This window comes from Leptosomus discolor, chromosome 7 (assembly GCF_034619465.1).
Source record: "Leptosomus discolor isolate bLepDis1 chromosome 7, bLepDis1.hap2, whole genome shotgun sequence".
NCBI classification, from domain to species: domain Eukaryota; kingdom Metazoa; phylum Chordata; class Aves; order Leptosomiformes; family Leptosomidae; genus Leptosomus; species Leptosomus discolor.
This window is the reverse complement of record NC_141397.1, coordinates 64,093,139-64,118,957: the sequence shown is the minus strand read 5'-3', so window position 1 is coordinate 64,118,957 and position 25,819 is coordinate 64,093,139. Positions and strand designations below refer to the sequence as shown.

At 50.2% G+C, this 25,819-nt stretch overlaps 2 protein-coding genes across 6 annotated transcripts in view; one reads left to right on the top strand and one right to left on the bottom strand.

Annotated features, from left to right (window-relative positions):
• The first annotated feature begins 1,294 nt into the window (after nt 1–1,294).
• GFM1 (G elongation factor mitochondrial 1) overlaps nt 1,295–25,819 on the top strand; it is a 27,394-nt gene continuing 2,869 nt past the window's right edge. The window contains exons 1-19 of one of the 5 annotated variants that reach the window (XM_086467547.1): nt 1,295–1,347; nt 1,414–1,438; nt 1,985–2,140; nt 2,850–2,982; nt 3,202–3,406; nt 4,129–4,245; nt 4,797–4,947; nt 8,994–9,148; nt 10,095–10,179; nt 11,194–11,331; nt 12,020–12,121; nt 12,763–12,819; nt 13,219–13,356; nt 14,367–14,449; nt 21,344–21,506; nt 22,610–22,754; nt 23,253–23,413; nt 24,258–24,311; nt 25,077–25,503. In XM_086467547.1, coding sequence (XP_086323673.1) covers nt 1,295–1,347; nt 1,414–1,438; nt 1,985–2,140; nt 2,850–2,982; nt 3,202–3,406; nt 4,129–4,245; nt 4,797–4,947; nt 8,994–9,148; nt 10,095–10,179; nt 11,194–11,331; nt 12,020–12,121; nt 12,763–12,819; nt 13,219–13,356; nt 14,367–14,449; nt 21,344–21,506; nt 22,610–22,754; nt 23,253–23,413; nt 24,258–24,311; nt 25,077–25,208 — 2,253 coding nt within the window. In that variant the 3' untranslated portion in view covers nt 25,209–25,503. Of the gene's footprint in view, nt 1,352–1,413; nt 1,439–1,980; nt 2,141–2,849; nt 2,983–3,201; nt 3,407–4,128; nt 4,246–4,796; nt 4,948–8,993; nt 9,149–10,094; nt 10,180–11,193; nt 11,332–12,019; nt 12,122–12,762; nt 12,820–13,218; nt 13,357–14,366; nt 14,450–21,343; nt 21,507–22,609; nt 22,755–22,835; nt 22,989–23,252; nt 23,414–24,257; nt 24,312–25,076; nt 25,504–25,819 lie in introns of those variants that run through there. The other 4 variants (XR_015183549.1, XM_086467548.1, XM_086467546.1 and 1 more) reach the window with 4 other exon arrangements.
• LXN (latexin) lies at nt 14,685–20,601 on the bottom strand. The gene is made up of 6 exons (XM_086468104.1): nt 20,473–20,601; nt 19,462–19,524; nt 18,695–18,869; nt 17,955–18,091; nt 15,923–15,985; nt 14,685–14,792 (listed from the first exon to the last, which is right to left on the bottom strand). The coding sequence occupies exons 1-6, from the start codon at nt 20,599–20,601 to the stop codon at nt 14,685–14,687; spliced, it is 675 nt and encodes a 224-aa protein (XP_086324230.1).

Genomic DNA, 25,819 nt, shown 5'->3' with positions numbered 1-25,819 from the left:
GGAAATGGCCTTTTAACCATATCATTCTGTAGATTCCCCAGATTATTTAATTCTGTGTTTATTAACGTGCAAAAATCCTCAAAAGTACTTGTGTTGAACTCTGACAACCCTTGTTGAAGGCAGTGGTCTCCCATTACTGGAGCAAACACCGACGGCCAGGAGTTAGTGTTACTGAACCGTTCTAGGAGCCGTCAAGGCACGGGGGTCGCAGCCTCTGACAGAAGGACAGGCTCAAGCTGTGTGGTACCAGTCGTGCTTGCCCGAACCCAGAGTCTAAAGGATGCTTTTACCCTCCTGAAACAGTGGGAGTACGGCTGTAGGGCCTCAGCTGCCCTACGCTGAAGACAACACCAGCTTTGCAATAAATGCCACTGACAGGGTGAGACCGTGGAGGCATTTTCCAGGTGTCACTTGAATTTCCCAGCAGAAAAGGTTTTTTTTGCATCCTAACTTCAGAAGGAATCTTTGAGAGATGCTGCTGTTTAACAGAAAATAGTATTTATCTGACAACTTCGATTTTTGTTGCTGCTTTAGTGAGACGGCAAAACGCGGTATGTGTTCATAATAAACTACGTCCCTTGCTTTTAAAATTACAGGGGGAAGAGGCCAATATTCATTACAGCTTACTCCGTTACGCAAAGCCATGTTCTAAAATATGATGCAAAAGATACTGTCCTGCGTAGAATCATCCCAAACTGTACTTCTGTAATAAAGTTATTTATTATTTACGGTTCTTGTTTGGCTTTACTCTCCACCACGCACTGAGCTGTGCCTGCCTTATTTTGGGCTGCTCTGACCTGCACCGGGGACACCAACAGCACCGCACCTTCCATGAGGAAAACGTGTATTTACCCCCAAAAAAAAGGCGGCTGGAAGGGAGCAGAGGCGGGGGGAACTCGCGCAGGGCGAGGGCCAGGCTGCCTGTCTGCTTCAGAGCCCTCTCTGAGGGGGGAAAGGCCGTTCCTGGTGGCGGGGAGCACCAGCCCCTCTTTCCCCCGCGGCCCCCCCCCCCCCCGGTGCCCTCAGCCGCCGGCCCGGCCCCGCCGCGGGAGCGCAAACCCTCCTCGCTGCCTCACGGTCGCTCATGCAACGGCTCAAGGGGTTCGGTCCCGAGAAACCCGCAGGGACCCGCCCGCTGGGGCCCTCGCTCCGTCCCCCTCTCCCGGGACCTGCCAGCGCTGAGGCCCGCGGCGCTCCGCGGCCGCGCTGACCCCGCGGAGGGCGGCCCGCTCCCCGCTGCGCATGCGCGGTGCCCCGGAAGCGGCGGCGGCGGCGGCGGCGGCAGGAGGGCGCCATGTTGCGGGTGCTGCGGGCCGGCCTGGCGCCGAGCCGCCTCCAACAGCAGCAGCAGGTACCGGCCGCGGCCGTTTCGTGAGGGGCGGCGGTTGGCGGGAGGAGGAGGAGGCGGAGGAGGAGGCGGAGGAGGAGGAGGAGGCAGCGGCCCGGGGACGCGGCCCTTCGGGGCCCGGCCCGCCCGCGGGCGTGTAGACGAGGTGACCGCGGGGAGGCCGGGCAGAAGATGTCGGTTTTCCGCGGGGTGCTCAGGCGGGCGGTGCGGGCCCGCCCCAGGGCTGTTTCGGTCTCCCCCGTTCCCAAAGCGGCGGCGGGAGGGAGGGAAAGCGCGGGGGGAGGCGAGGGAGAAGGGGATGGTGGCAGGGAAGGGACAGGCCCGCCCGAAAGCGCCGCCTCAGCTGCAGGAGGACGGGCAGCGGCTCAGTTTAAGCGAACAGGAGGGAAAGCAAGGGTAGACTGGGAACATAACGGCTGGGTTTGAAAGGAGGGGCTGGCAGAGCCGAGCTGAGCGTGGAGGGGTTGCCTGGTTTCTTCGAGAGGGCTTTGAGGTGCCCTTGTGGGTGCTGGGAAAGGGCATTTTGGCTGTAAATGACCCATTTACTGTAGAAAAGCTGACTGGAAGTTTCTCTGTCGGCACGGTGAGCTGTGTTTGATCTGCTCCTGACTAAACCAGCGACCTTCTCTGGCCTTTCAGTTTGCCCTGGGCTCCTGCAGGCGCTGCTCTTCAGGAGTCCTTCCCAATGAGAGGATCCGCAACATCGGGATCTCGGCCCACATCGACTCGGGGAAGACGACGTTGACGGAGCGAATCCTGTTCTATACGGGCAGGATAGCGCAGATGCACGAGGTGGGTTTTTTGGAGGACCCCCAGGGTAGGGCTGCTCTTGGTGCGCTGAGCGCCCTGGGTGCCATCGTGGCGTCGCTGTGGCTCGTTCGTCCGCACGGCGCGGTGCGTGAGGTGAGGGAGCTGCGCCTGGCAGGCCCAGGGAGGCTCTTCTGGCCGAGCAGGAGGAGGAATTCTGAAAAATCTGCTGGTTTTCCTGATACCCCTTGAAAAATAAGCGGAGGGCAAGGCGACACAGAGTGATCCCTCCTTTACTGCAGTGTTCTCCCTGCTTCAGGACACTTCAAATCTTATTTCACGACTTACTGCTCCCTTTCCATGGTAAACATACAATGGGAGATAGATGTTTCTTTTAACGTAGTCAAAGATGACTGTGAGAAACAGAGACTGAAGGGATGTCTTTTTTTAGCTTCAGGTATGTTATCTTGTTAAATTCACAGGGAAGCATAAAGTCCCGCAGATTTCTGACAACCTTTTTCAGGAATGATCCTCAGGAGAGCAAAATATATTGAAAGTTGCAGATGAAGCTGCAAAAAAAAAAAAAAATCAATCTTGTTTGTAATTCAAGGATTACGTGATTCTGCCGTGTCTGCTTTTCTCCACTGCGTGAAGGATGGTTCTCAGTATATAAAACATCACTCCTGCATATGAAGTGTTCTTAGCAGACTCCCTTGGGCTCAATTTTTTTCTTTCTTTTCTTTTTTTTCCTAAGGTGAGAGGTAAGGATGGAGTTGGAGCCGTCATGGATTCCATGGAGCTGGAGCGACAGCGTGGAATCACGATTCAGTCTGCGGCGACCTACACCCTGTGGAAAGACACCAACATCAACATCATAGACACCCCAGGTAAGGACGGTCCTGACCGCGTCACCGCTGCTGGTCCTTCGTGGGCGCAAGGAACGTGGTGCCTGGTGCCGTCTGTGTTCATCAGTCGCTCCGGTTGAGGTGACGGGGCTCTTTCTGTAGAGCTGGAGGCGGTGCTGTTGGCTGTTGCTCTTTTCTGCGGCTGTGAGGAAACAATTCTCCTTTGATCGTCTGTGAAGAACGGGGGGTTTTGTTTTCCAGGACACGTGGACTTCACGATTGAAGTGGAGAGATCTTTGCGAGTTCTCGATGGAGCTATTCTGGTCCTCTGTGCTGTTGGAGGAGTTCAGTGCCAGACCATAACGGTGAACAGGCAGATGAAACGTTACAGCGTGCCGTTTTTGACGTTCATCAATAAACTGGACAGACTGGGCTCTAGCCCAGCCAGAGCAGTGCAGCAGTTGAGGTATTTGTCGTTTAAAATTATTTGCGAAATAACTCTGACCTGTTCCTGGAGCAGGTTGATGCTGAGAATATTGAAAAACGTTCTTTTGTGGGGTCTGTAATCGCAGTTTTGGGGGATAACACCTGACTTGAGGTTACATCTTAATCTGACCTATAACGGGTCTCCATTTTCTCAAGAAAAACAAACGTGAGCGTCAGCCCAGGCTTGCGGTGACCGAGAGTTGGGGGTTTGGTATTTATTTTGTTGACGGAACTCTATTTGAAGCCACTTTGAAAACAGCCTTTTCGTTTTTCCTAGATCCTGACAGCAAACGTGCCGTGGCTTACAGCAGGGGGATGACACAGGGCTGGGCAGTTTCTAGTTCAGATACCAGAAGTCCTGCTTGCTCCTGCCTGCAGTCTTTCTGTGCCTTGTTTGAGCTGTGAGATACGTGCATTAATATGCATTAAGGGAGAAGCAACTCCCATAATCAAGTAATTAATCTGAAACCAGCTTGTCTTTCCCATGCAAGTTGCTCCCTGTACTTGTTGGGACATAGAGGGCTGGCAGTCACTCAGCTTAAAATGCGACTTTTTTGTCAGGATTGGTAGATTTTTGGCACTGTCTGCAGAATAAAACATGATGATTTTGTAGGAGCGGGATGTTGGTTCCAAGACCATCGGGAGGACGGATATAGAAACTACTTTTTCCTTGCAGTAGTTTGTGTTTGCTCACTTTTTCAGATCCAAGTTAAAACACAATGCAGCTTTTGTTCAGATCCCGATCGGGCTGGAGGGAAACTTTAAAGGAGTTATAGATCTGATTGAAGAAAAAGCGATATATTTTGATGGTGTGCTCGGGTAAGTTTTGAAACTTGCTTATTTCTTAGCTGGAGCTAGTCTTTGTGTGAGGAGCTCCCTGTGGCTTCTCTTTGGAGATGGAAGAGCCTCTCTGTGGGAAGTTAGGGATGTGGCCTGTGCTAGGGCTGAGGTGTCGCCCTTCAGCTCTCCCAAGTTACAGCGAAACGATTCTGCAGGGCCAGGGTGAGTGACGGGTGGCTGCGGCGCCGACTGTTGGCTAAGGGCAGCGGTGTGAAGGGCTGGCGGCCACGCTTGCCACCCTGAGACAAGGAGACTTGCTTCCTAGTGGGGACTGACAGCGTCCGCTTGGCGTGGGCTCGCTGGGGTGAAGGTCAGGTGTGGGTGAGGTGGTGGAACAGGTTGTCCTGCATCCACCCCTGCCATGAGCGGGGAGAAACACTCTCCCGCTAGAGCGTCAAAGGCAACGTGTCGATACTCTCCTGTGATTTCTCTTCAGTAGCCGTGTGGGTGGTGGATCCTTCTTGGCCAGGTTGGTCGTCCTGGCGATCAGCGACTGAGAGGCTGATTCGCGTTGTCTGTGTGTCCTGCAGCCAGACTCTTCGCTACGAGGAAATTCCGGCTGAGTTCAGAGCTGAGGCTGCAGAGAGACGTCGGGAGTTGATCGAATGTGTTGCTAACTCGGATGATCAACTTGGGGAGCTGTTTTTGGAAGAAAAGATTCCTACAGCCGCTGAGTTAAAGGTAACTTGATGGTGGTTCTTCTTCCTGTAGCGCTGTGACCTTGCTTTTTCCTGTCCCCCCCTCCCCCTGCTCATCCCCCAATAAAAACTTCTTGAAGGCTTGAAGAAATTTGGTTTGCTTGAGTTCTCTGGTACGAGTGTCACCTCCCACAGTGCACTCCTGCTCCGTTCCCTGTTGGCAGCCCATTCCAGATTGTTTTTTTTGATTTGCATTGGGAAGTCTGGGCTTGTGTGTGCCCTTTAGGGACCAGCCAGTGGCTCAAAGGTGCATCTGGCTGGTTTGGGCATTCTGCTGCCTTGCCCGTGGTACAGCTTGGCGGCCATGGCTTGCTCCGTGTCCCACAGCGAGTCAGTTGTGCTGTCGTCCCACAGCAAGTCTTTGTGCCTAGGAAATCCTGCCGTGGTTTGTGTGTTCACCTGAAGTGACAAGAGCAGTACACTGGAAGGGAACTGGAATGACTCGACTTGGAAGGTCCAGAGGAAAAGAATCCAGGTCAAAATACAATTTTGGAGAGAAAAGAAAAAAAAAAAAAAAGAGAATTGCAATTCTTGAAAGAGGAAAAAAAATTGATACATGATTTATTTTACGAAACACATCAGAAATCAAATGGCAGGTGTGCCACACAGGAGGATGCTCGCAGAAGCGATCAGATGGCTGTGGACTGAAAATGACTTGTTCTCCTGACAGTTTGGTGTGGCTGTTGCTTCCAGTGCCCGTTGACGTGACAGGCGGTGGTAGGGAGGCCTCGGGAGGTCAGCTGCAGTTGTGCAGTCTTGTGTGCAAGTCCTGCCCCGGTTTACTCCGGGGTGAGAGCCGCGTGTGCGGCGCCGTGGAGGCCGGACAGCAGGCGAGCGTGTGTTCCTCCTGTTGGGGCGTTTCGTGTCGTCGCTGGCAATCCACGCGTGCTGTAGCAGCTCGTTAGGGGGGGTGGCAGTCCCGTTAAGGTTCGTGGTTGGCTAGTGACCCCTCCTGAGTTGCTGTGGGGTTGGCTTTAGGCAGGAGAGGTGCGAAAGCTCGGCTCTCCTGGCGTGAGCGCTGGAGCCTGTGCCACACGTGGACCCGCTCCTGCTGTGCGGGAGCGTAGGGGTGATCTGAGGACGCGTCCCCTCGGAGCAGCGCTGGGCTGGTTTGCCTGTACAGCGCAGCCCGTGGGCTGGGTGTGGGACTCAAGACAGGGACGTGGAGCTGTTGACACGCAGCAGTCTGCTGGGCTGCCTGTCTTGGCCGGCGGTAGAGGACGGGAACAACACAGGGCCGTGTGGTTGGCAGGCCTGATCTCGGCGTGGTTGGGTTCTGCCCTTAATGCACGCTTGGTGCGAGGAGTTGTGCTGTTTTGCCAGCACCTCTTGCTGGTGTTGAGAGTTCCCTTGAGCAGTAGTCTTCTAGTGCCTGCTGTTAATAGCTATTAATTAGTCAGACATGAAACTGCTACAGGAAACCGGTTGCTTTCTGTGTTTTAAATAAAAAAGCGAGGGCTGAAGAGCCCGTCGCAGTGGGAGAAGCCTTGTGGGCAGGCTGCTTTTCTGAAGAGAGCTGCTGTGGGAGCTGGAACAGCTTGTCTTTGAGCAGTGGTGTTGCACGGAGTCTCCCTGGGGGCTGGAGTTTGCCTGACCTGGCACTTGCTACCACCTCCTGCTTTTCTGTGCCTGCAGCTGGGCGCTTCAGTTGGTAGCTGAAGACAACACACTGAACTGAGACGTGGGTGTTATAAGAGGAGCTGTTTCTCTGGGTGCAGCCTGCTAGGCCGGCTGAGTTCGAGTCAGACGTGGTCACCAAGGTTGCTCCTTTAAACATAGCTTTGATATTTAAGTCCTCTTGGAAGGATTTGGCCCGCTAGCCCTGCCCAGGTGCCTCCGTGCAGTGGTCCTTTCCCAGTCGGGGCTTGCCGCGCCCGCTTTCCTGTTGGGATATAGAGGACCGGCCGTCCCTCAGAGCTGATGCATCTGGCGAGTTCCCTTAGGGTTTATCTGTTTGAATCTTCCTGACCCCTCGATTTTGATGGCTTTTAGCTTTGTTACAGACCTTGGGTTTGGAGGCGTTTTGGTTTTTAAATTGGTTCGGCTGCCTGAGTGATTCACCGGTGTCTCTAGGAAGAGTGTGCGGGAATCTGTATATCCCAGCTTGGCTCGAGACAAAAGCACAGGAGTTTTTTTTGAAAGTACCAAGCAAATGTGTATCTTGTTGGTAACCAGGCGTTTAGTTATTCCAGTAATTAAAGGTAATTTTATGAAGCCTTTCCTGTTACAAAGCAGCCCTTCCCGCTTTGCTAAAGACAGAACTGTAACAGCAATTTTGGAGACCTGCGAGGATCTGTCCCTCACCTGGCAGAGGGAATGGCACCGACGTGAATTACACACTGTGGTGCTGTAAGAGGTGAGGGATTTTTAGCAGGAGGCTGCTTTTGATAGCTCCTGCTGGGAGGGAAATCTGTTACCAAGACGAATTTGTCTATTCAGCATGCCTCTGCTTCCCACTTCTGAAAGGCAATTAATTACAGCTCTAATGGCTATAGTATTGCAGATGCAGGTTAATTTGTACTAATATGTCCCTGAAGATGGATTTTCTTTCAGTGGCCAGCAGCCAAGTTTCCACTGAAACTGCCTTTTTGTGGAAACAATGCTAAAGCATCGCTCCTGCAGACCACGGTCGCAGCGTATGATGTTTGCTGAGGATCAGCTGCTTAAAGATCACCTCCTTTGCTGCTGTCCGTAATGCTGCCCTCAAGGAGCCGATGTGCCCCGGGTGCTCCGTGGGGCAGTCGGTGACAATCATCTTTATGTGAAAATAAAATCACTTTTTTCCCCCAAGGTAATTGTTGATGAGGATAAATTGCAATCGCGTTGCTTCGTCTGAAAACACGTGGCCAAATAAAAACACCGGGCACCAGCACAGCCATGTTTCCAGGGCTCTGGTAGATGAGAACAGCCATGGGCCAGATGAGCAGGATTGTTGATGGGGGATTTTTTTTTCCTTGTATTATTTTTGTGAAGTTGTTACATCACCAAATTTAAGGAACCCCTGTTCTCTCTGTTGGTTATGAAGACAGCGTAACTGTCTGTCTTTGGGTACTCTGAAGAACTCCCAGATGAGACGATGTGTTTAACTATCTTGCTCCATCAAGGAGAATCCATTTATTTTAGCTTATCAAAGGAGACAGGAGCTGCTTTGGGCTGGAGTGAGGGCCTCGGTGAGCGCGGGGAGGTGGCATCCTCTAGTGGCAGGGAGAGGTGGGGCCGAGGTGGCAATCTTGGCGCCAGTAATTAGCTGCAGGGTGGGGAGGGGGGCAGGCAGCTTCTGTCCACCTTTCTGGAAGACAGCTACGATCAGTGTTAGGGAACCCGTCGGTGCTCAGTTGTGCTTGGGCGGAAGGTGCGGAGGAAGCGTGAGGTGACCCTGCGGTTAGTTCGTCTTGGCCCGTTTGCTGGGACACCCTGGAAAGGTGCCCAAGGCGGTGCGACTTCAGGAGGTCTGTAGGTGAATGCGAATAGGTCCTTCTGTCGTGTTTTTCAAACATCCTTCATCAAAAAATGATGATTCGTTGAGTGTGGCAAGTAGCCAAGTATCCCTTACCACCTAACTTCATCTTTCAGAGGAATCTTCTATAGTTTAAAGGTACTGAAGCATCTCATCTTAACTTTGACAAATTTAAACATGTATTGTTTCCCCACGTAACTAAGCAGGGGGAATGAGACCTCTAAACCAGAAATGAAGCATCCTGACCACCAGCAGAGAATCAAGAAACTTTTTCTTAGTATTTTGGGCTTATTATACTTATCTTAAGCATTTTCGTTTTTAAGTTGAATTTAAGATGAAGGGGGGGGAAAAAAAAATCTTGACGCTTCTCTAGAATTGTGGTGAGCAAGTTTTATGGGAAGCTCTTGTGTAGGGGGTTGTACAGGAGACTGTGTGGGAGCGGCTGCTTTACTCCAGGAGTAGGGCTGACCAGCAAAGGGAGAGAGAGAGAATCTAGACTGCTGTGTTGCTGGTACTGCTGCGAACTCCTGAGGTGGTTGGGGGGACAAGAGTGACACACTGGTATTTTTCAGCTTGCAATCAGAAGAGCAACCCTGAAGAAGGCCTTCACCCCAGTGCTGGTGGGAAGTGCTTTAAAGAACAAAGGAGTGCAGCCGTTGCTGGATGCCGTCCTGGAATACCTCCCCAATCCTTCCGAGGTGGAGAACTATGCCATTCTTAACCAGGGGTAAGTACACCCCCGAGCATACGGAGTGGTCCTGGAATTGGGTTTCAACGCGGTGTAGGATTTAGCAGGAAACGTTACTAAGGAAATACACCCTCGTTTACTATTTGTATTAAATAATGCCATCGTAGTTTTGCACAGACTTCCAGAACGAAGAAAGCTCATCTCGTTTGAGAGTTACTGTTTATTCTGGTATTACTAACACACGTTAAGTGTTAAATTTGAAAAATTACTGTCTGATGAGACAGTTCTTCAGCAATTAATGGCAACCCTTAAAACCATGCCTGCAGTAGAGGAGAGCACCCAGCTGAAATATGTTTTCTTTGGACGTGTTTGTTGATGTGCTTTCACCATTGAAAAGGATGAAACCCAACATTAGAGGCAGTAAATCGCCCTTGACGTTCCAGTCATGGCTTAGGGGTGGCCATCAGGTGTCTTGACGTGCTTGAATTCTTCAGACAATATAATCGTAGTTAAACAGAGGTGATGCTGATAAGCACAGTTGATGACTTTTTCTCCCAGCGGTTACCTGTCTGTGCCTCCTCCCTGCTGCTGTGCCTCTCGCTGCCCCTAATGTCTGCTTGCTGAGACAGACCAAAACTTCTCGCGTGGCTCCTGAACTACTGCAGTGTCTTTCTTCTCTCCCAAAACTGGGCTTGCTCATGAGTTGTGTCTGTGATTAATTGCTTTCATGGCAAAATCGTTGGGTGATGTGAAGGACTAGTGATACTTGTCATAGTTTCGACCTCCTTTTGGGTCGAAACTATGCTGCAGTTCTCCGAGATCGTTTCTGAGCCTGTGGGACCTACGTATGTGAGCATCTTCAAGTCTCAGTTACAAACCTGTGAAACTGAAGGCCCTTGGGGCTTTCTGAGGTTGGGGTCATGTTTAGAGGAGGCTGCCTTGTTTGCTTCATGACATAAACTCCCTCTCCGTCTCTGTTTTTAAGGGATTCTGAGGACACAACGAAATTCCTATTGAACTCTGCTCGAGACAACACCCAACCTTTTATAGGCCTTGCTTTTAAACTGGAGGTAAGCTGTTACTGGTTTCCTTTCTAATGCAGCAAAACCCGTAGAGAAGCAGGGCATTTCCTGCAAGAGCTGTTGGCGTACGCCAGTCCTGCTCGCCCCGAGCTGTCGGTGGCTTGTCCTCGATGCCTGGGAAAAGCACAGGTTTAAAGCTTCCTGTTTGCACCCTTTGTGCCCGTGGTGGCTTTGTTCCGTGGTCCCTGTGTATATGGTAAACCTGAAAGTTTCTAGAGAAGGGATGCCCAGAGCATCACCTAGCTGACTTGATTGCTTGCGAGTCCCACTCCACCAGTATCGGACCTCAGCAGGCCGAAAGCTGAACTTGCGTGGTGTTAACCCTGACGGAGAAAGGCAGGCATCCAGATTCTTCATTTCTGGTTTGAGTAGAAAACAGAGCAAGTCCAAACAGATGACACTGTGAAAACGTACGATTTTAAAATCAGTTGATGTTTACGTTCAAATTAGATACCACTTCTTTTAAAAAAAACTGGTTTCAACCATAAAATCCACCAGTGTATCAAACGCTGCCAGTTTGGAAGTTTTAAAATGGATTATGTGCCTCAAATACGTCGTGATTTTTTCCTTTGTTAAAACCTGAATGTTTGTGGGTTTTGTGGGCTTATTTCAAATACTTTCAGTGAAAAATCCTGGTTTTGTTTGAAGTTGAAAACAATGGAACAGAGGTGAAAACATCCACAGTCTTAACCAAGCGAGTTGTTTGCTACCTAGAGAGCAGCAGAGCTGGGGTTTCGGCCGAATTGCTCGTTAACCTGTGCCTCCGTTGGGAGGGCGTAGGAGCGGTGCAGTTGGTGGAGTAAAGAAAATTGCCAGGAGATGCCCACCCAGTTCCGTTCCGGAGCCAAATGAAAACTGGGACTATGTTAAAAAAAGTTTTAATTGACCCCCCTAGTGTGTAAATTCGAACCAGAAACGTTCAGGTGCAGGTGGTGCTTTGAGTAGCCGTGGTCTTGACTCCCAGAATGGTTATATCTGATTTTTAATCAATTTTGATTCCAGGCTGGCCGTTTTGGGCAATTAACGTATATTCGAGTTTATCAGGGGATGCTGAAGAAATCTGATTATATCTATAACACCCGGACTGGGAAGCGGGTGCGTGTGCAGAGGCTGGTCCGTATGCATTCGGACAACATGGAGGTGAGTGCGAGAGGCGCAGTCGACGCGCGTTGCACCTTCGGGCCCCTCTCACTCTCGCTTTTCGGCTGCCTCTGAGCACTGTGATATGCCGGATTTCTGCTTCCGTTAATTCATACTTGCCTGGGGCACTTGGCAGAGCTCTGCAAGAAACGGCAGTGCTCGCTGGTGTATTATTTCCACTGAAATGGGAGAATCTTTGTGCAAAAAGATTATAAAATGGCTTTGAGGTGATAGCTAAAGAAAGCCAGCTGCGGCGTTATCCCCCCCCGTTCCGTGCTGCTGGGAGAGGGGGAACAGGGTTGGCAAAGTACGCAAAAAAGCTTTCACCCGTGTGGTTGCACCGAAGACGATGCTTAAACTAAAAATTGATTCTCAGACTGCTGCAAATCCTGCGCTTTTCGGTTTAAGATTCCTGAACTCTGTAGCGGGGTCAGGATTGCGCGGAACATGGCATGTTGTTTGCTTTGCGTCCGTGAACTAGGGTAAGTTAGCATCCAGGCTGGGGTCTCCTTTTTGGGCTTTGAATAAAGAGGGAGAAGATTTACAGAGCATCTTATCAAAGCTGGAATTTTCAAAGGAGCTTGACTTCAAGCTTTTCAACACAGTATTTATAGATCCTCTTAAAACGAGGTATAGTTTGTAACGTGTGTTTCAGTGGTATTTCGTTAATAAACTTTTCTTTCTTAAGGATGTTAATGAAGTTTATGCAGGAGACATATGTGCGCTGTTTGGAATCGATTGTGCTAGCGGGGACACGTTCACGGATAAAACCAGCACTGACATTTCCATGGTGAGCACGCCTGTTTGTCCGTGTGCCTCGTGCTTTGGAATTCACCAGGGGTTTGTTGTAAATGTTTGTAATCATTTGTTCAGCTGAGACATTTTTTCGTTTGCAACCACAAATATTTTTTTGTGATTATTTGTTACACCTCCGGGAGCCTGAATGTGTAGAAGTAGGGTACGTGCAAGAGAGACAGACCCCGGTTTGCTACACTTGGCGTCAAATATTAGTTCAGTGTTAACGAACTGCTCCGCGCTGTCAGAAGTGGATGCTGTTACCCAAAAGTATTGAGCTATGTATTGGTATATGTATTTAAATACATCAGTTTTATTGATATATATATATATTTACAAACTCTGGTGGGAAGCAGAGATTTCTAAGGAGTGTGAAATCCAGGTCCTGTCCTGCAGCTAGGGAGCAGCCTTGGAAAAGCTGTGGTGGGCTGTAGGGCGCGCGTTACACCAGAGCCTCGCAGTAATTGTCAGGGGAGTTGGGGAATTCTGTTTTGCGTGGTGTTAGCTACGAGGTAGATACATAAACCAGCCCTGTCTGTCACCCTGAGTTCTTGTGACCAGGCTTTCCTGGAGAAGTTACCTCACCAGGGGTGGTGGAGCTCGATTGTCTGATCTCTTCCTTTATGGTCGTTGCAGGAATCAATTCACATCCCTGATCCCGTCATTTCCGTAGCTATGAAGCCTTCCAACAAGGTAGGAGCCTACGAATCCACCTCCTTCTGAGTGAGCAACCTTTCCTCTGCTGCTTTTATAATCTTAGGCAGTTTAGCAGTTAAATCTGGAGGCACAGACTAAAATGAGCAGTGTTTTAAAATGTTTTGTCTGAAGTACTTCAGAACTTTCAGATCACTCGGCACGTGACTGCGTTACATGGCGTCACTTGGCCATAAAGAGGCGCCTCTTTGACCTGGGTAAACGTGGACTTGCAGTAGCTGGAGGGATAAATGCAGCTGTAAAAGTATGGCGGTGTTTCAGAAAGTCGCCTCGTGAGCGTAGAAGGGCTGAGCAGTTGTAGGAAGATTTGAGGCCTTTTTGTTGTGCGACTTCTGGATGTTGAGTTCACCTTTTCTCGCGTGTGTGATTGTTTTTCAGAATGACTTCGATAAATTTTCAAAGGGCCTGAACCGCTTTACAAGGGAAGATCCGACTTTCAGAATCCATTTTGATGACGAGAGCAAAGAGACCATTGTTTCGGGAATGGGGGAACTGCACTTGGAAATCTATGCCCAGGTAATTTGGAAAGCAGATTCCATGGGCTCTGCTTCTGACTTGTTTTCCCAACTGAGAATTCTCCTTCCTTTGTGCCTGAGACCAAGATCTACCTGCAGATGGGCTGACTGATGCCAGCCTTTACGCCCGGTTTTGTAGTGGGGGTGACCAAGCGCACGCCAAGTTCACAGGACATCTGGAGGTGCACGACTCCGCTTGGCTTTTGTGTAGATCAAGGTTGTCGTGTGACAACCATTCTGAGGTCTTCCCAGCAGAAAGCACTGTGGCATTAACGTGAGCCGCTGAGGGAAGAGCCTAGCTTCTTAGTTAAATTGTGAAGATTCTTTCTCTCCAGCGGTTCTGTTTGGAAGGCTTGTAATCCTTTGAAATGAAACTTCTGCCTGGAATAGTTTTACCTTTTGGTTCAAAGCCATGAAAAAAACGTTGTATTAAGCACTGTGCTTTGCTTTAGCAGCCTTTGCTTGTAATGAATTTTGCCGTCAGCCATTTCCTACGGGAAAGAAATATTCTGTTTCTGTGTTTTTAGGGGTGTCATTCCATAATAAGAGATGGTGCAGGCAGGAGGGAATAGTTACTTGCAGTGATTTATTTGTTTCTTTTCAATCGTGTCCGTACTTTATTTTAATCTAACACAACAGATGTATCTGAAATGTTGACAGAGTGAAGAAAAGATGGCTTTTGTTTTGGAAAACTTAAACTTGACTAAAATAATGACTGCTGTTCCCTTTTGCTGTGTCTAAAGCGATAGCCCCTAAACAAGGACTGCAGAATGACAGCGAATAATTTGCAGCATTTGAAAAAAAAAACCAGACGAACCCGCAACAACAAAAAAAAGCCCTCACCAAGACCCCAAAAATTAATCCAACCCCAAACCAAAAATCCGGTTAACCCTGATTAAGTTTCTCATTTCAGAAAAGCCTGTAAATAAACCAATTTCCAACCTATCGCTCCAGTGGAGCAGCTCTGTATCTCATCCCGCTTTCCTGGGTTTTTTTTTTGTTTTTCCGCAGCGAATGGAAAGAGAATACGGTTGTCCTTGCACCATGGGAAAGCCAAAAGTTGCCTTCAGGGAGAACATCTCCGCACCTGTGCCGTAAGTGTTCCTTCTGGTAACAGAGGCTTCTTTAAAATTAATTTTGCTGCAGAATTGAATTAGGTAGCAGAGAAAGTGCCTTTTGGCTTACCGGGTCAAAGCACAGTGTACAGGAGGAAGTTTCCCTGAGGAAGGACTTCTTTCTGCGTCCCGTGGTGGCACAGCCACCCTCACCAGCTTGTCTGCCCTCCCTTCAGATGCTCGTTGCAGCATCGGAGCTCCTTCCAGCGCAGCGTCAGGCGGTGCGTTGTTCTGCTCCGTGGCGCGGCTGTCGGCTGTCCTGCGTGACCTGAACGCCGTGCTGTGGGCGCCAGAGAACTGTCATTTGCCAGGGAATGACCTCCTGCGGGTAGAAAATAAAACTGTAGGAAGTGAGAAGGTATTTTCCCGGAAATAGTGAACGGGAGCTGCCGGCTGTCCCGCAGCCGTACGTGGGCTGACGACGAGGAGGTTGCTCAGGCGGCAGTGGCAGTGCAGGGCACGCGCTGTAGCGTGCAGTCCTGTGGCCTGAGGCTCTCCTGCGAGCTTTCTGCGGCCTGCCTTGGGCTCCATGCTGCTGCAACTGCGGTTTTTCCTTCATCTGGGCAAGTTGTGCAGCTCAAGCATATGGATGTTGGCTTACCCCTCCTGCTGTTGATGCTTTTGATACTTGGGGGCACCTGCCCTTCGCCGAACGGAGCACGGTGAAGAACCGGTGCTGCTGTTCTGCAGCTGGGCAGCTGCTGCTTCTCAGGAGTTTTTCTTCATGGGAAACGTGGGAACTAAAACTACTGTGGAGGCTGCAACGTAACTGAGCGTGCAGTGGGGTAGGAAGCAGTGGGGCTAGAAGTGGGAGCGAGATCTCTTTAGTTGTTATCAGCAAATGGTTTATGACAGGAGGTTGCACAACCCAGAGCTGGTTTAACATTTTGTCAATTTTTTTCTGTGCTTTTCTTACGAAAACGGTTGCTCAGATCGCAAAATTAGGATGGAGAGTAACATAGAATGTAAATACTGTTCTGGGAACCAAAGTTCCTTTCTTCTGAGAGCTACTGGGGTAGACGGTGCCTCTGTGTACTGGTGCACCGCTGCTGTACTGGAGGCACTCTGCGGCTCCAGCTGGAAGGCAGCTCAGCTCTCCGGGGTGCTGGCACCTGCTTCTTCCCTTTATCCCTCGCCAGTTTGGCAATCGTATCTCCCAAGAGGAGAGATCTGGGAATGACCGGTATATCGAACCTCAGCCATTCCCAAGAAGGCCCAGAAATAGCTGAAAATGACTCTCTGCTGACTGAAGTGGGAGACCTGTGGTCTCCTGCCGGCACAGGGGCAGGAGCTGATAACGCTGAGACACAGGGGCGGTCCTTGCCCCGACCTCACCCCGTGTGCTAACTGACCTGGGGAGGCCCCACCTTCTGCTTGTCTTTGGAGGTTACACAGTTGGTGGCCTTAAAACAAACAAACAAAAAAAAAGGCTTTTTGGAAATAAGACTTTACCTGGGACACCATTTCGTGAAGCAGAATCATGTAGTCAAATTCAAGATATTCATCGCTTCTTTTCTGGAAAGACAAGATGAAAAGGGCTGAGTTTGAGGCTTCCCCCCATCTTAAAAGAAGTGAATCAGTTCTCTTTGGTTAGGATGAAAAGTCTCTATTTCAGACGAAACTGGCAGCTCTTGTTAACGAATAAAGCAGATGGAGCTTAGTCACTGTAGCAAAACAGAAAGATACTGTTTTGTATTTCTGTGAACTCCAAATTTGTGTTTGAGAGACTGAATGCGAAACTTAAAACTGTGCTAATTCCTCCCTTAAAGCAGCTAGATAGATCTCAGCTTCAGGAACTCATTTGGGAAGGGAACACCTGATTCTACAAGGTGTCAATTTAACCCGAATAATCCTAAATAAAATTTGCAACAGGATGAGACTTGGAACACACTCCAGAGGCCTTACAGTGGATAACAAGTTACCAGTGACTCTGTGGGCGACAGAATATGCACTAGCCTTTGGAACATACTCTTGATATAGCTATTTTTCAGGGGAAAAAAGGAATGAGAATTACCAGAGGGAGACAGCAGCAGGTTTAGTTTAAGTCTTCTGTCTGCCTTATCCTTAAATTCATCTGGTCTGTTAAAGAGGATTTTAAAACGTTGCTCGCACGCAGCCCTGCAGCATCCCTGAGCTGCTTTCGGGTAGCCATCAGAGGGAGCAAAACGTCAACAAATCGTGCTCCCAGAATGAGTTTCTGCCTTTCCTTCTTACCCAGAACTTCATGGGAATTCACCGGCTGTTCTGAGTGGCAAAACATCTGGGCCCTGCTCTGAAGACTCCCAGTACATTGGGTTTTGTAAATACGAAGCCCTGCTGCTTTATCCTAGCTTGCGTGCGAAATTCCCTTGAATTTAAACCTGACCATCCCTTTAGGAGTTACTCTGGAGTGTATTTTCTCCAAATAGAGAAGAACTGGGAGAATCTATAGAATTGTATTAATTTAGAAACAAAACCAAAAATTTTGCCCTGATAATAACTTTTCTGAAAGCATTATCAGTTAAGCTTGCAAGGCCTGTTGATAGTGGCAGCTAATGCCTCGATTAATTTGAATAGCTGCGGTGAGATCTGCCAGTCGTATTTATTTCTTAGCTTAGGGCAGATCCAGATCTGCTCAAGATGAACAGATCACTCAGAAACAAGCAAAAAATAGGAAATATTTTGTCCTGAACTATTCTGTTCCCTTTCTGTCTTGTGACACGTCTTCCTGAATTCAGTTTTCTTATCGTAAACATAATTGGTGCTCATCGTGCTGATGTAGGTCTAAGAGCTCAAGTAAAGATTAATTTTAGGTTCCCCCCACCAAATAATTAAAAATGAGTAACAGTAAGTTTGGGAGGAACCAAAGTAAAAAAAGCTAATCATGAGAGTGGAACTGCGTCAGTATTTTCTTTCTTCATTAGCCTTTTGAGGTGAGCTGCCACACGCAGGGGGGCTGCCGTGCTGCAGACAAGAGCGATGCAGACTGTGTTTGGGTTTGAGGTGCAGCCCGTTGCTGCGTGTCCGGACACGGCTCTCGCGGAGCTGCCAGGCAGCGTCACGGTGCCTGGGCGCTGGCTCGCGGCGCAGCTCAGGAGATGGAGGTCAGATGCAAGAGTTCCGTCAGCTGGGCCCGCACTACGGGTGAAAGGCGGGAAAGTAACACAAAACTCTGGTCAACGTGATGACCTCCAAGGGGAAGGGTCAGTTTCCGTAACTGAATCAGCGTGAATGCTGCTCTTGCCAAGAAGACATGGCTTCTATAAGCCAAATTTATGAAGAGGAGGGGTGATCTAAATAAACACTCAGGCATTCAGGCTTTGCTAGAGGAAAGAGGCGGGTGGAACAAAACCCAAACGCTGGCTTGAAAACAAACCAGGCCAAGAAGTTCAGACACAGTTGAGGTTTCTTGCTTAAGAGCTTGGCTTCAGCTGTGGTCCCGTACATGCACAACTGCTTAGCTCCTAGGTAGTGGTTTTCTTGCAGGGCACTGCTGGTAACTTACCACTTGCTTCACGCGTTTGATCTGGGCAAGTTGGAACTTTGTGTTTTCCGTCGAGTTCTGCCATATCACGTAGCCAGAGGCGACCCACGCTAGCAGGCGGATGGGCTCCATCTCTGGGGACACGTTGCCGTGGCTGTCTGGCAAACAGAAGGAACGATATACAGTAAGCCAGACCCAGGGAGCTGCAGCCGTGAACAGAGCCCTATCACCTAATAGTAGGGTTTGGTGCTAAAGCCGCTCCCTTACGTTCCTTGCTGTGTCACAGATCTTCCCTGTAACCTTGGAAGAGCTGCTACATCAGCACTGTGTTTGCCTCCCGCTGCTTCCCTTAACATGTAAGGCCTTCAAGGCAGGGGTTGCTCTGAAGTAAGAGCAGACCCTCGCGCTGCAGTGACGCCCAAGGACAGCCACAGACAGCGGGCAGGACGCTGGCACAGGGAGAGGCAACAGCAGCGGGTGGTTTCCAAGAACAGCCGCGTGCACGTGGTGTCTCTGTTCTGGATTTCAGACGTGACGACTCAATGTAGTAGCGCGGTGACTGACGCCCCGCCTGCACGGGATGGGGTGCAGCAGCACGTGTGCAGAGCAGGGCCAACGGCCTGATCCCCCTCGGTCCGGGCCTCTGGAGCGGGGGCTCCCATGTGGATCGTGGGCCACCACCAGCTGAGCTCAGGTTTGCTTCTGGCCACGGAAGATACGGTCTCAAAAATTCCCTTCTCGCCCAAACCCCTTCTTTGTACCTGGTATGTTTTCTGCCACGAGCTCTTTTTCCAGGCTCTTGATTCGATTGTAGAATATGTTGTCTGCGTCATCGGTGTTCTTAAGTTCTCCTTCCAGTGTGAACTGCACATCTGGAGCAATGTTTTGGTTGCCCAGATGATAAAGAACCTCAGCAGTGCAGTTAACAGTAGCGTCCTGTTACAGAGTTAATTACATGTATTAATGGTTGATTAGATACATGTATAATATTGGTAACTTGCACTTCTAAAATTATTTTTTTTTTCTTTATGTAGTTTTCTCTGAGCCTGGCCCATAGAGGCTTGTGATTATTTAAGACAAGGTTAAATTCATAGTATTTCTGTGAATACGCTGCAAGGGCAGTTTTCTTCCTGCAGTGATAGAACGGGCAGTGTTTGAGGTGCAGAATGTCACTTGTGCTGTTCAGTTGGAGTAATGGGTTCAGATGACTTCAGTTTGAAACTGAATGACACTGAAAAGTCCTTGTCATCCCTCAGGCGTTTTCTTGTGTCACAGTGGTAGGCACCAGATGTTCGGGGCTGTTACGGTGTGAGAAATGATGGAATTTTGGTAAAACTGAGCCTTTTTTTTTTTTTTTTTTTTTTTTTGCCTGATTTGCAGTATAGGAAAATCCAAAACATGGTATCAAGTGTTATTAACTGGTCTGTCCACTGCCCTCAGCTAGGATCAGCAGCACAAAGCGATGGCTTTTTGTTACACATCAATATTGCGCCCACAGAATGTATTCATGAAATAAATCTGAACTCACTCTGTCAAGGACGTCTTCCAGCACCAATTCCAGATGATACTTATGCCCAACACCGTCGATGTCCTAAATAAGGAAAGCATCAAGAACGTTTATTTTGTAAAACCTTGAATTTCTTTGCCCTGTGGAAGATACTCCAGCTATTGCAGACATGCTGCAGCAGTGCCCTTCTCGGCAGGGCCCGGACAGACCTGGGGTGTTCTTTTATTTCTTACTGAGATCGCTCATTTAATGTGCACCTGGTGTAGCACCTCCTCCTCCCTTCCTCGCCTTGTACACTACTTAACAGCCGTGTTTGGGCTCCCGGTATGGTTATGGGCAATAATGTGCTGCTCGGTTAGATGCTGAGGTGAGGGTCTAGATTGGGTTCCTTACACTGAGCCCACGTTGCGCTTCATTCTGAGTTGCATCCTCTTGTGTATGTTTTGGATATCTACGAAAGCGACTTAAGCCAACAGGTTACTTTTGCCACAACCCCTGTTCTAGCAGGTTTACCGCCAAATCCAGAACAGCTCAGCGGTGAGAGTTTGGTTTGTCCCGGTAGTAAGGAAAAGAGCCGCCTCCTCCCCAGCGGGTCTCCTGGGAGGTGCGGGCGGACCGAAGCCTTGCTGCAGTGCCGCGGGCACGGCGCAGGGACGTTGTCCGGACATGGAGCCCCTTCCCCGCTGCGGTGCGGACCTGCCCTGCTGCCAACAACCAACCTGCGGGCGGCTGCCGCAAACCGGGCTCGGTCCCACAGCGGTGGCAAGACCGAGGCGTGCGTGGGCGCGCGCGGCCGGCGCACCTCGAGTGTTCCCAGAGCCCTGGGTGGGGGCACAGAGCTGGTTTTTTCAGGGGGCAGAACACGCAAAGACCCGTTTGGCAGGACGCCTCGGCTTGAGGCGACCTTGCCCTCGCCGCCGCCCGCCACCTCGTCCCTCACAGGAGACGAGCGAGGCCGGTGCGCACCGGTGACGAGGCGGGAAACCAGCCAGCGGCCCTCACCTGCCCGCCCCGGCCCACCCTGGCTCTCACCTGCCTGCCGGCGCGGCGGAGGGCCCGCAGCACCAGCCCTCGCCCGGGGCTCCCCCGCCGGTAGCAGACGTAGGCGGCGGCCAGCGCTGCTGCTCGGCTGGCGAGGCCGGGGCTGGGCGGCAGCTCCATGGCGGCGGGGAGCTGCTTCCTCCTCCCGCAGGAAGCCAGCGGGGTGGAGCGGGGCTGGGGCGGCCGCCTCCTCCTCCTCCTCCTCCTCCTCCTCCTCCTCCTCCTCCTCCTCCTCCGCCCGCCCTGCCCGGAGCTGCTTGGCTGAGGGCGCGGCGGGGACCCTGCGGGGCAAACTGGGAGAGGCGAGGGTTGTCCCACCGCCGAAGGGCCACATTTCCCCCCCGCCCCAGCCTGCCCGCCGCAGCGGACAGGAGTTTCAGAGAGAGCTCGGATCCCTCCGTTTTCCCTTAAAAAGTAGTTAACGCTTCATGTTCGCAGGTTCAGCGCCTGCACTTAACATCGAGGTGCTTTGTGGGTGGAAACTGTAGGGACGTGCAGGCACAACAACAAACCTCTCGCTGTTCGGTCAGCGAGCAGCACGGGCCCAGAGGTGAGCAGGCTTTACTGGCGCTGCGTGCCGCACACGGCAGCGGCTTGGTTTCGCGGTTGTTTATCGGGAGATTTAACTCAGGGAGATCCCTCGGCTTCCTGCTTGCGGGCTGGAGAACTGTGGGGCTCCCTCTTCAGGCGTTGAATGCCTTCGGCCCTTGGTTCAGCCGCTGCCGTGGCATTTGGCCAGTTCGGTTACACGGTAACCAAACGGAGTGAAGCAAAACGCGGAGTGGGAATTTTTCCCTTGGAAAACGGTGGCTAGAGCGTGGTTGGTGTACTGAGTAACGTGGGGGGATTTGTTTCTTCTTAGGTTTGAGTACACACACAAGAAACAGACGGGCGGAGCGGGCCAGTATGGCAAAGTGATCGGCGTTCTGGAGCCCCTGGATCCGGAGGACTACACAAAAGTAGAGTTTGAAGACAGAACCGTTGGGACAAATATTCCCAAACAGTTTGTGCCCGCTATTGAAAAGGTACAAATCATTTTGTGTGGGTGCATGTGGATAAGAAATACTGATTCTTGCTGTTTTTCTGCTGCACCGTCCACATTTGCCGTGACTGTCTTGCCCCAGGCAAGGAGGCTTTTCCCATTACTGCAGTGGAAGCAGCATCAAATTTGTGTGGCTTTGCTTAATACCTGACATTCCTGGGTTTTCCACTTCATTTAGAAGCTGCTGCCTGTTTTCTTTGGCGGTGTGTGCTTGCCCTGTTTCTGTAGCAGTGCCTCAGTGCAGAAGTAGGCTTTCCTTTCTTAGGGCCGAACGAGCCTCCTTCTGCTGAGTCTGCTTTTGAACAGCCCTCTTCTGCTTTTGGCTGTGGCCGCGCGATTCCCGTCTCTAACCCCAAAGTATGTAACTTTTTTTGCAGCTTCTCCGAGGCCAGTTATGTAGGAAACTGTAATTAAGCTAGATTTCCTGCATGAATTACCAAATAGTCTTTCTTTTTCATCTCTCCTGCAGGCTTCCTCTGTGTCTGCCTCTCCGTAGCTGTGTAATTTACCACGTACTACTTTAAGTAGTACTTACCGTGATCTTTCAATTCCTGTGATAATGGGTCAACAGAAAATAATTCCCTCATTATTCCATGATGCAACGCTTTAAGATTTTTGCCAAATCCTGGAAAAAGCATGCAGTCTTAAAAGAATCTTGTTTTTCAGTCAAGTGGTTAGAGTTCTGTCCACACAGAGCATTCCTTGGGGTTTTGATCATACGGTCCCTTAACAAAGCAAAATCCTGAGTACATTTCTTTTTCTTGTCCTTAGCTCGTTACATGGTTGTTTTAAAAAATCAGTATCAAATTGAGGTGCCAAAAACCGACAGTACAAAGTTTTCAGATGCTTGGGAATTGAAGGTTTTCCCCACCATTATGTTCTTCCATCATATTATCAAGCAAGAAGGTCTGTTGGGTGGGTGGGGGATTGCTGTTAAAAATCATGGAAGGTTTTGGGGGTTTTTTGTTATTGTTATTTGGGGGTTTAAGTTCAATGTCTTTTGTGGGCTGTTGTCCCTCCTACATTTTTTTTTTAAAAGCTTCATTCTGGTCTAGAAACCGCTAACTTGGAGATGTTGTTTGACAGGGATTCAGAGAGGCGTGTGAAAAAGGTCTGGTGTCAGGGCACAGGATCTCTGGAGTCCGGTTCGTCCTAGAGGATGGTGCGCATCACATGGTGGACTCTAATGAGATCTCCTTCATCAGAGCAGGAGAAGGAGCCCTGAAGCAAGGTACAAAGCCGGTCGTTTGAACGCGTGGCCCTGCTGGCTTCTTTATCGGTGGAGTTCAATGGAACGACCTCCTTTGTGTAGGTTCGTTCGCTGCCTGGTGTGTCCATGCGTCGGTTTGAAGTTTGGCTGGTGGTGTGGAGCAGAATCTATGCGAGAGTTTGTAGAAATTTTGAGGGAGGCACGATAATTCCTTCAGTTGTAGGAAGGAATTCCTGCTTTCCTAGAACAAAGAAACACCCAACAGCTTCATCCTTACGCAGGTATCAAAAGAACGTTTTATCAAACCGTGTGCCTCCCGGGGGTACCGTCTCGGGAATAAAAGGCCGGGGAGCTGGAATTCCACCTGGCCGATTGTTGTTTTCCCCCACTGATGTAAGAAATACTTGGCATTAACCAAAGCCCGCGTCTTTGCTGCGCGTCGGGGTGTCTTGGGTTACACCAGGCTTGTTCTTTGATGTGTGATTATTCAGTTCAGGTTTTTTTTTTTTTCCCCTCCAGCTATGGAAAATACCACTGTGCGGGTACTTGAGCCCGTCATGGCAGTGGAGGTGATGGCGCCCACTGAATTCCAAGGAGCAGTGATAGCTGGAATCAACCGCCGTCACGGGGTGATCACCGGACAGGACGGCACAGAGGGTTACTTCACTCTCTACGCCGAGGTCTGTGTTGCTCGCCGGCTCCTCACCTTTTCTCCCCCTGCCTGGCCTTTCGACCCCGTTGCTGTCCTGCTTAGTGACTAACGTGCCTGAGCTTGTAGCCCGGTTTTTCAGTGCACAAATGTCAGGTTTTTTCCTTGGCTAAGCGTGACGTTAATTTTCAGCTCGTGGCAGTGGGTTGTGCAGCATCGCTGAATCTGTTCTGAACCTGTCCTGCTCCAGAGAAGCCGCCTTGCGAACCTCCCACCGCGCGGTGGCAGAGAAAGGAGCAGAACTTGGGTTTCTTGAGGCGGCGGTGCTGCCTCAGAGCGAAACCAGCCTGTGCAGCCATCCAGGCGCACGGGGTTCGGGGGAAGATGGTTTTGTCAGCTCTTCCTTCAGCTCCTGCGTGCAGCAAATGCAGATAAACGCAGATGACTTGTCCCCAGCGTCCCTTCTGAAGACGTATTCCTTCTCGCGTTGGGTGGCGGGAGGGTAAATCGTTCAGCAAAGCCTTCGCTGGTGACAAACCCCACGCTGCGTCGGTCCGGCTTCGTGTTCAGAGCTGCAGCCTTCAGAGATACTTCAAACCTTGTGATCTCTCGCTGAGTGATGCAAATTACTGAATTTGGGATACTCTGGTATCTGGTGCATTGGAACTCAGATTTTTGGGGTTTCCTGCTGAAAACACGTTGTGAATATAAATTAGTTGAAATACGAGGTACTTCATGAAAGTAGATAATTAGATCAGTGCTGTTTACAAAGATTTTGCTGACTCTTTATATCCTAATTGAGATTAATTGGATGATAACCCAACGCTGATGGAAAAATACCTTGTTTTTACATGAATAGTTTGCTTTGATTTTAGGTGCCGCTGAACGATATGTTTGGATATGCCACTGAGCTGAGGTCTTGCACAGAGGTAAGTGCTCTCGGTGCTTTTTGACAGAATGTGTTTATTTCTGTAAACCCAGTGTGCCAGTTTGCGACGTCTCATACATCCCAATGCAGCAGTAAGAGGGATAAAAATCAAAACAAATGCAGAATAGGAAAACAACCTGAGAGGTTTTACTGTTGCTTCAACTGCTTTTTAATTAACGTGGCTGTCCTTGGCGGTGTCATTTCTGGCCGAAAAATTCTTTCATGCTTTGAAGGGGGAAGAGGTTCGAAGTCGTAAGTAATGCAAAGTGAGAGGGGTTGGTAAAGGTACCAGACTCACAGGCGGCAAAAGCGCAGGCGTGTTCCTTGAGGTACAAACGTCTGCGGGTGGAAGAGGTTTCTGAGGGCAGCGCTGGCGGTGTTGGGATGTCCTCGGTCAGGAACACGTGTGCCTGCAGCACAACGCGTTTGAGTCGCGTCAGGGGTTTTTGCGTGACGTCAGACTCGCTCTTCCGCACCTCGTGACCGCGCGAGTGCCGACGGGTTGTCGTGAATACTGCCATCGCCTTGGGGTTTTGAGCAGCGTTGTCGCCCCGATGAGCTGGGAACCACGAGGGACCTTACAGCCCTGGGGCGCTGGAACTGTTCAGATACCGTTTGTGTGGCTTTGTGCCTCGTACGTCGGTGCCTCAGCGCACGGTGTTCGTATACGTGACGATCGCGTGGTATTTCACAGCTTAGGATGTGGCCTGCTGCGAAATACACCTTTAGCAGCCCCGCTTTGACTCTTCTTTTTCCAACTCTGCAGGGAAAAGGGGAATATACGATGGAATACTGTAAATACCAGCCGTGCTCGCCCAGCACTCAGGAAGAAGTGATCAACAAATACCTCGAAGCCACCGGGCGACTGCCTGCGAAAAAGGGCAAAGCCAAGAGCTGACTTCTTTCCTCTGGAGAACGTTGGGACAGTTTTTCACCATCTTCTCTAAAGGCTCGGTTGCCCGAGGAGCAGCCCGGGCTGGCTGGGTAAGCGCCAGCTGCAGGGACTGGGACTTGTCATTTCACAGTAATATCCTTCCTTTGTGGCGTTCTCGGAAGCCACCAGGAGATTACGGCGGAATTGTTCGCATGTAAGTGCTGCTCTTTAATGAAATACATAAATGTTAGAACACTGATGACAATTTGTCTTGAAATTTGTCCTAATCTTTTTGTATTAAAGTAATTTTATGTTTTTACTTGATAGATCATTATTTTGTAATCAGGCTAGTTACTGCTTCTCTGGTTTCGGAAGCTTGAAAATCTGAATTCAGGAGACTCAGCTGGCTGAGAACTGCTGGAGAGGTGCAGGGGATGAGGCATCATCCAGCACGTTCTCACGTACGTGCCCAGGCACACATCCTTTAGCTCCTGCCCTTACGGCATCCGAACCAGAGAACAGACATGGGTTTTCCCTCCACATCCTCCAGAAGCAGTGCTGGGAGGCGCCGGACTCCTGACGGACCGGGCAGAGTCATCTGTCAGTGCAACCTGCTTGTGACCACGTCTGGTGGT

Bases quoted from the DNA above. Each gene is read 5' to 3' on its own strand.
- LXN (XM_086468104.1), bottom strand. From the start codon at position 20,601: ATGGAGCTGCCGCCCAGCCCCGGCCTCGCCAGCCGAGCAGCAGCGCTG. The intron at 18,870-19,461 runs GTGAGTTCAGAT...ACTCTGTAACAG, and splicing joins TGGAAGACGTCCTTGACAGA to GACGCTACTGTTAACTGCAC. The intron at 14,793-15,922 runs GTAAAGTCTTAT...TTCTACCCGCAG, and splicing joins TTCACGAAATGGTGTCCCAG to GAGGTCATTCCCTGGCAAAT.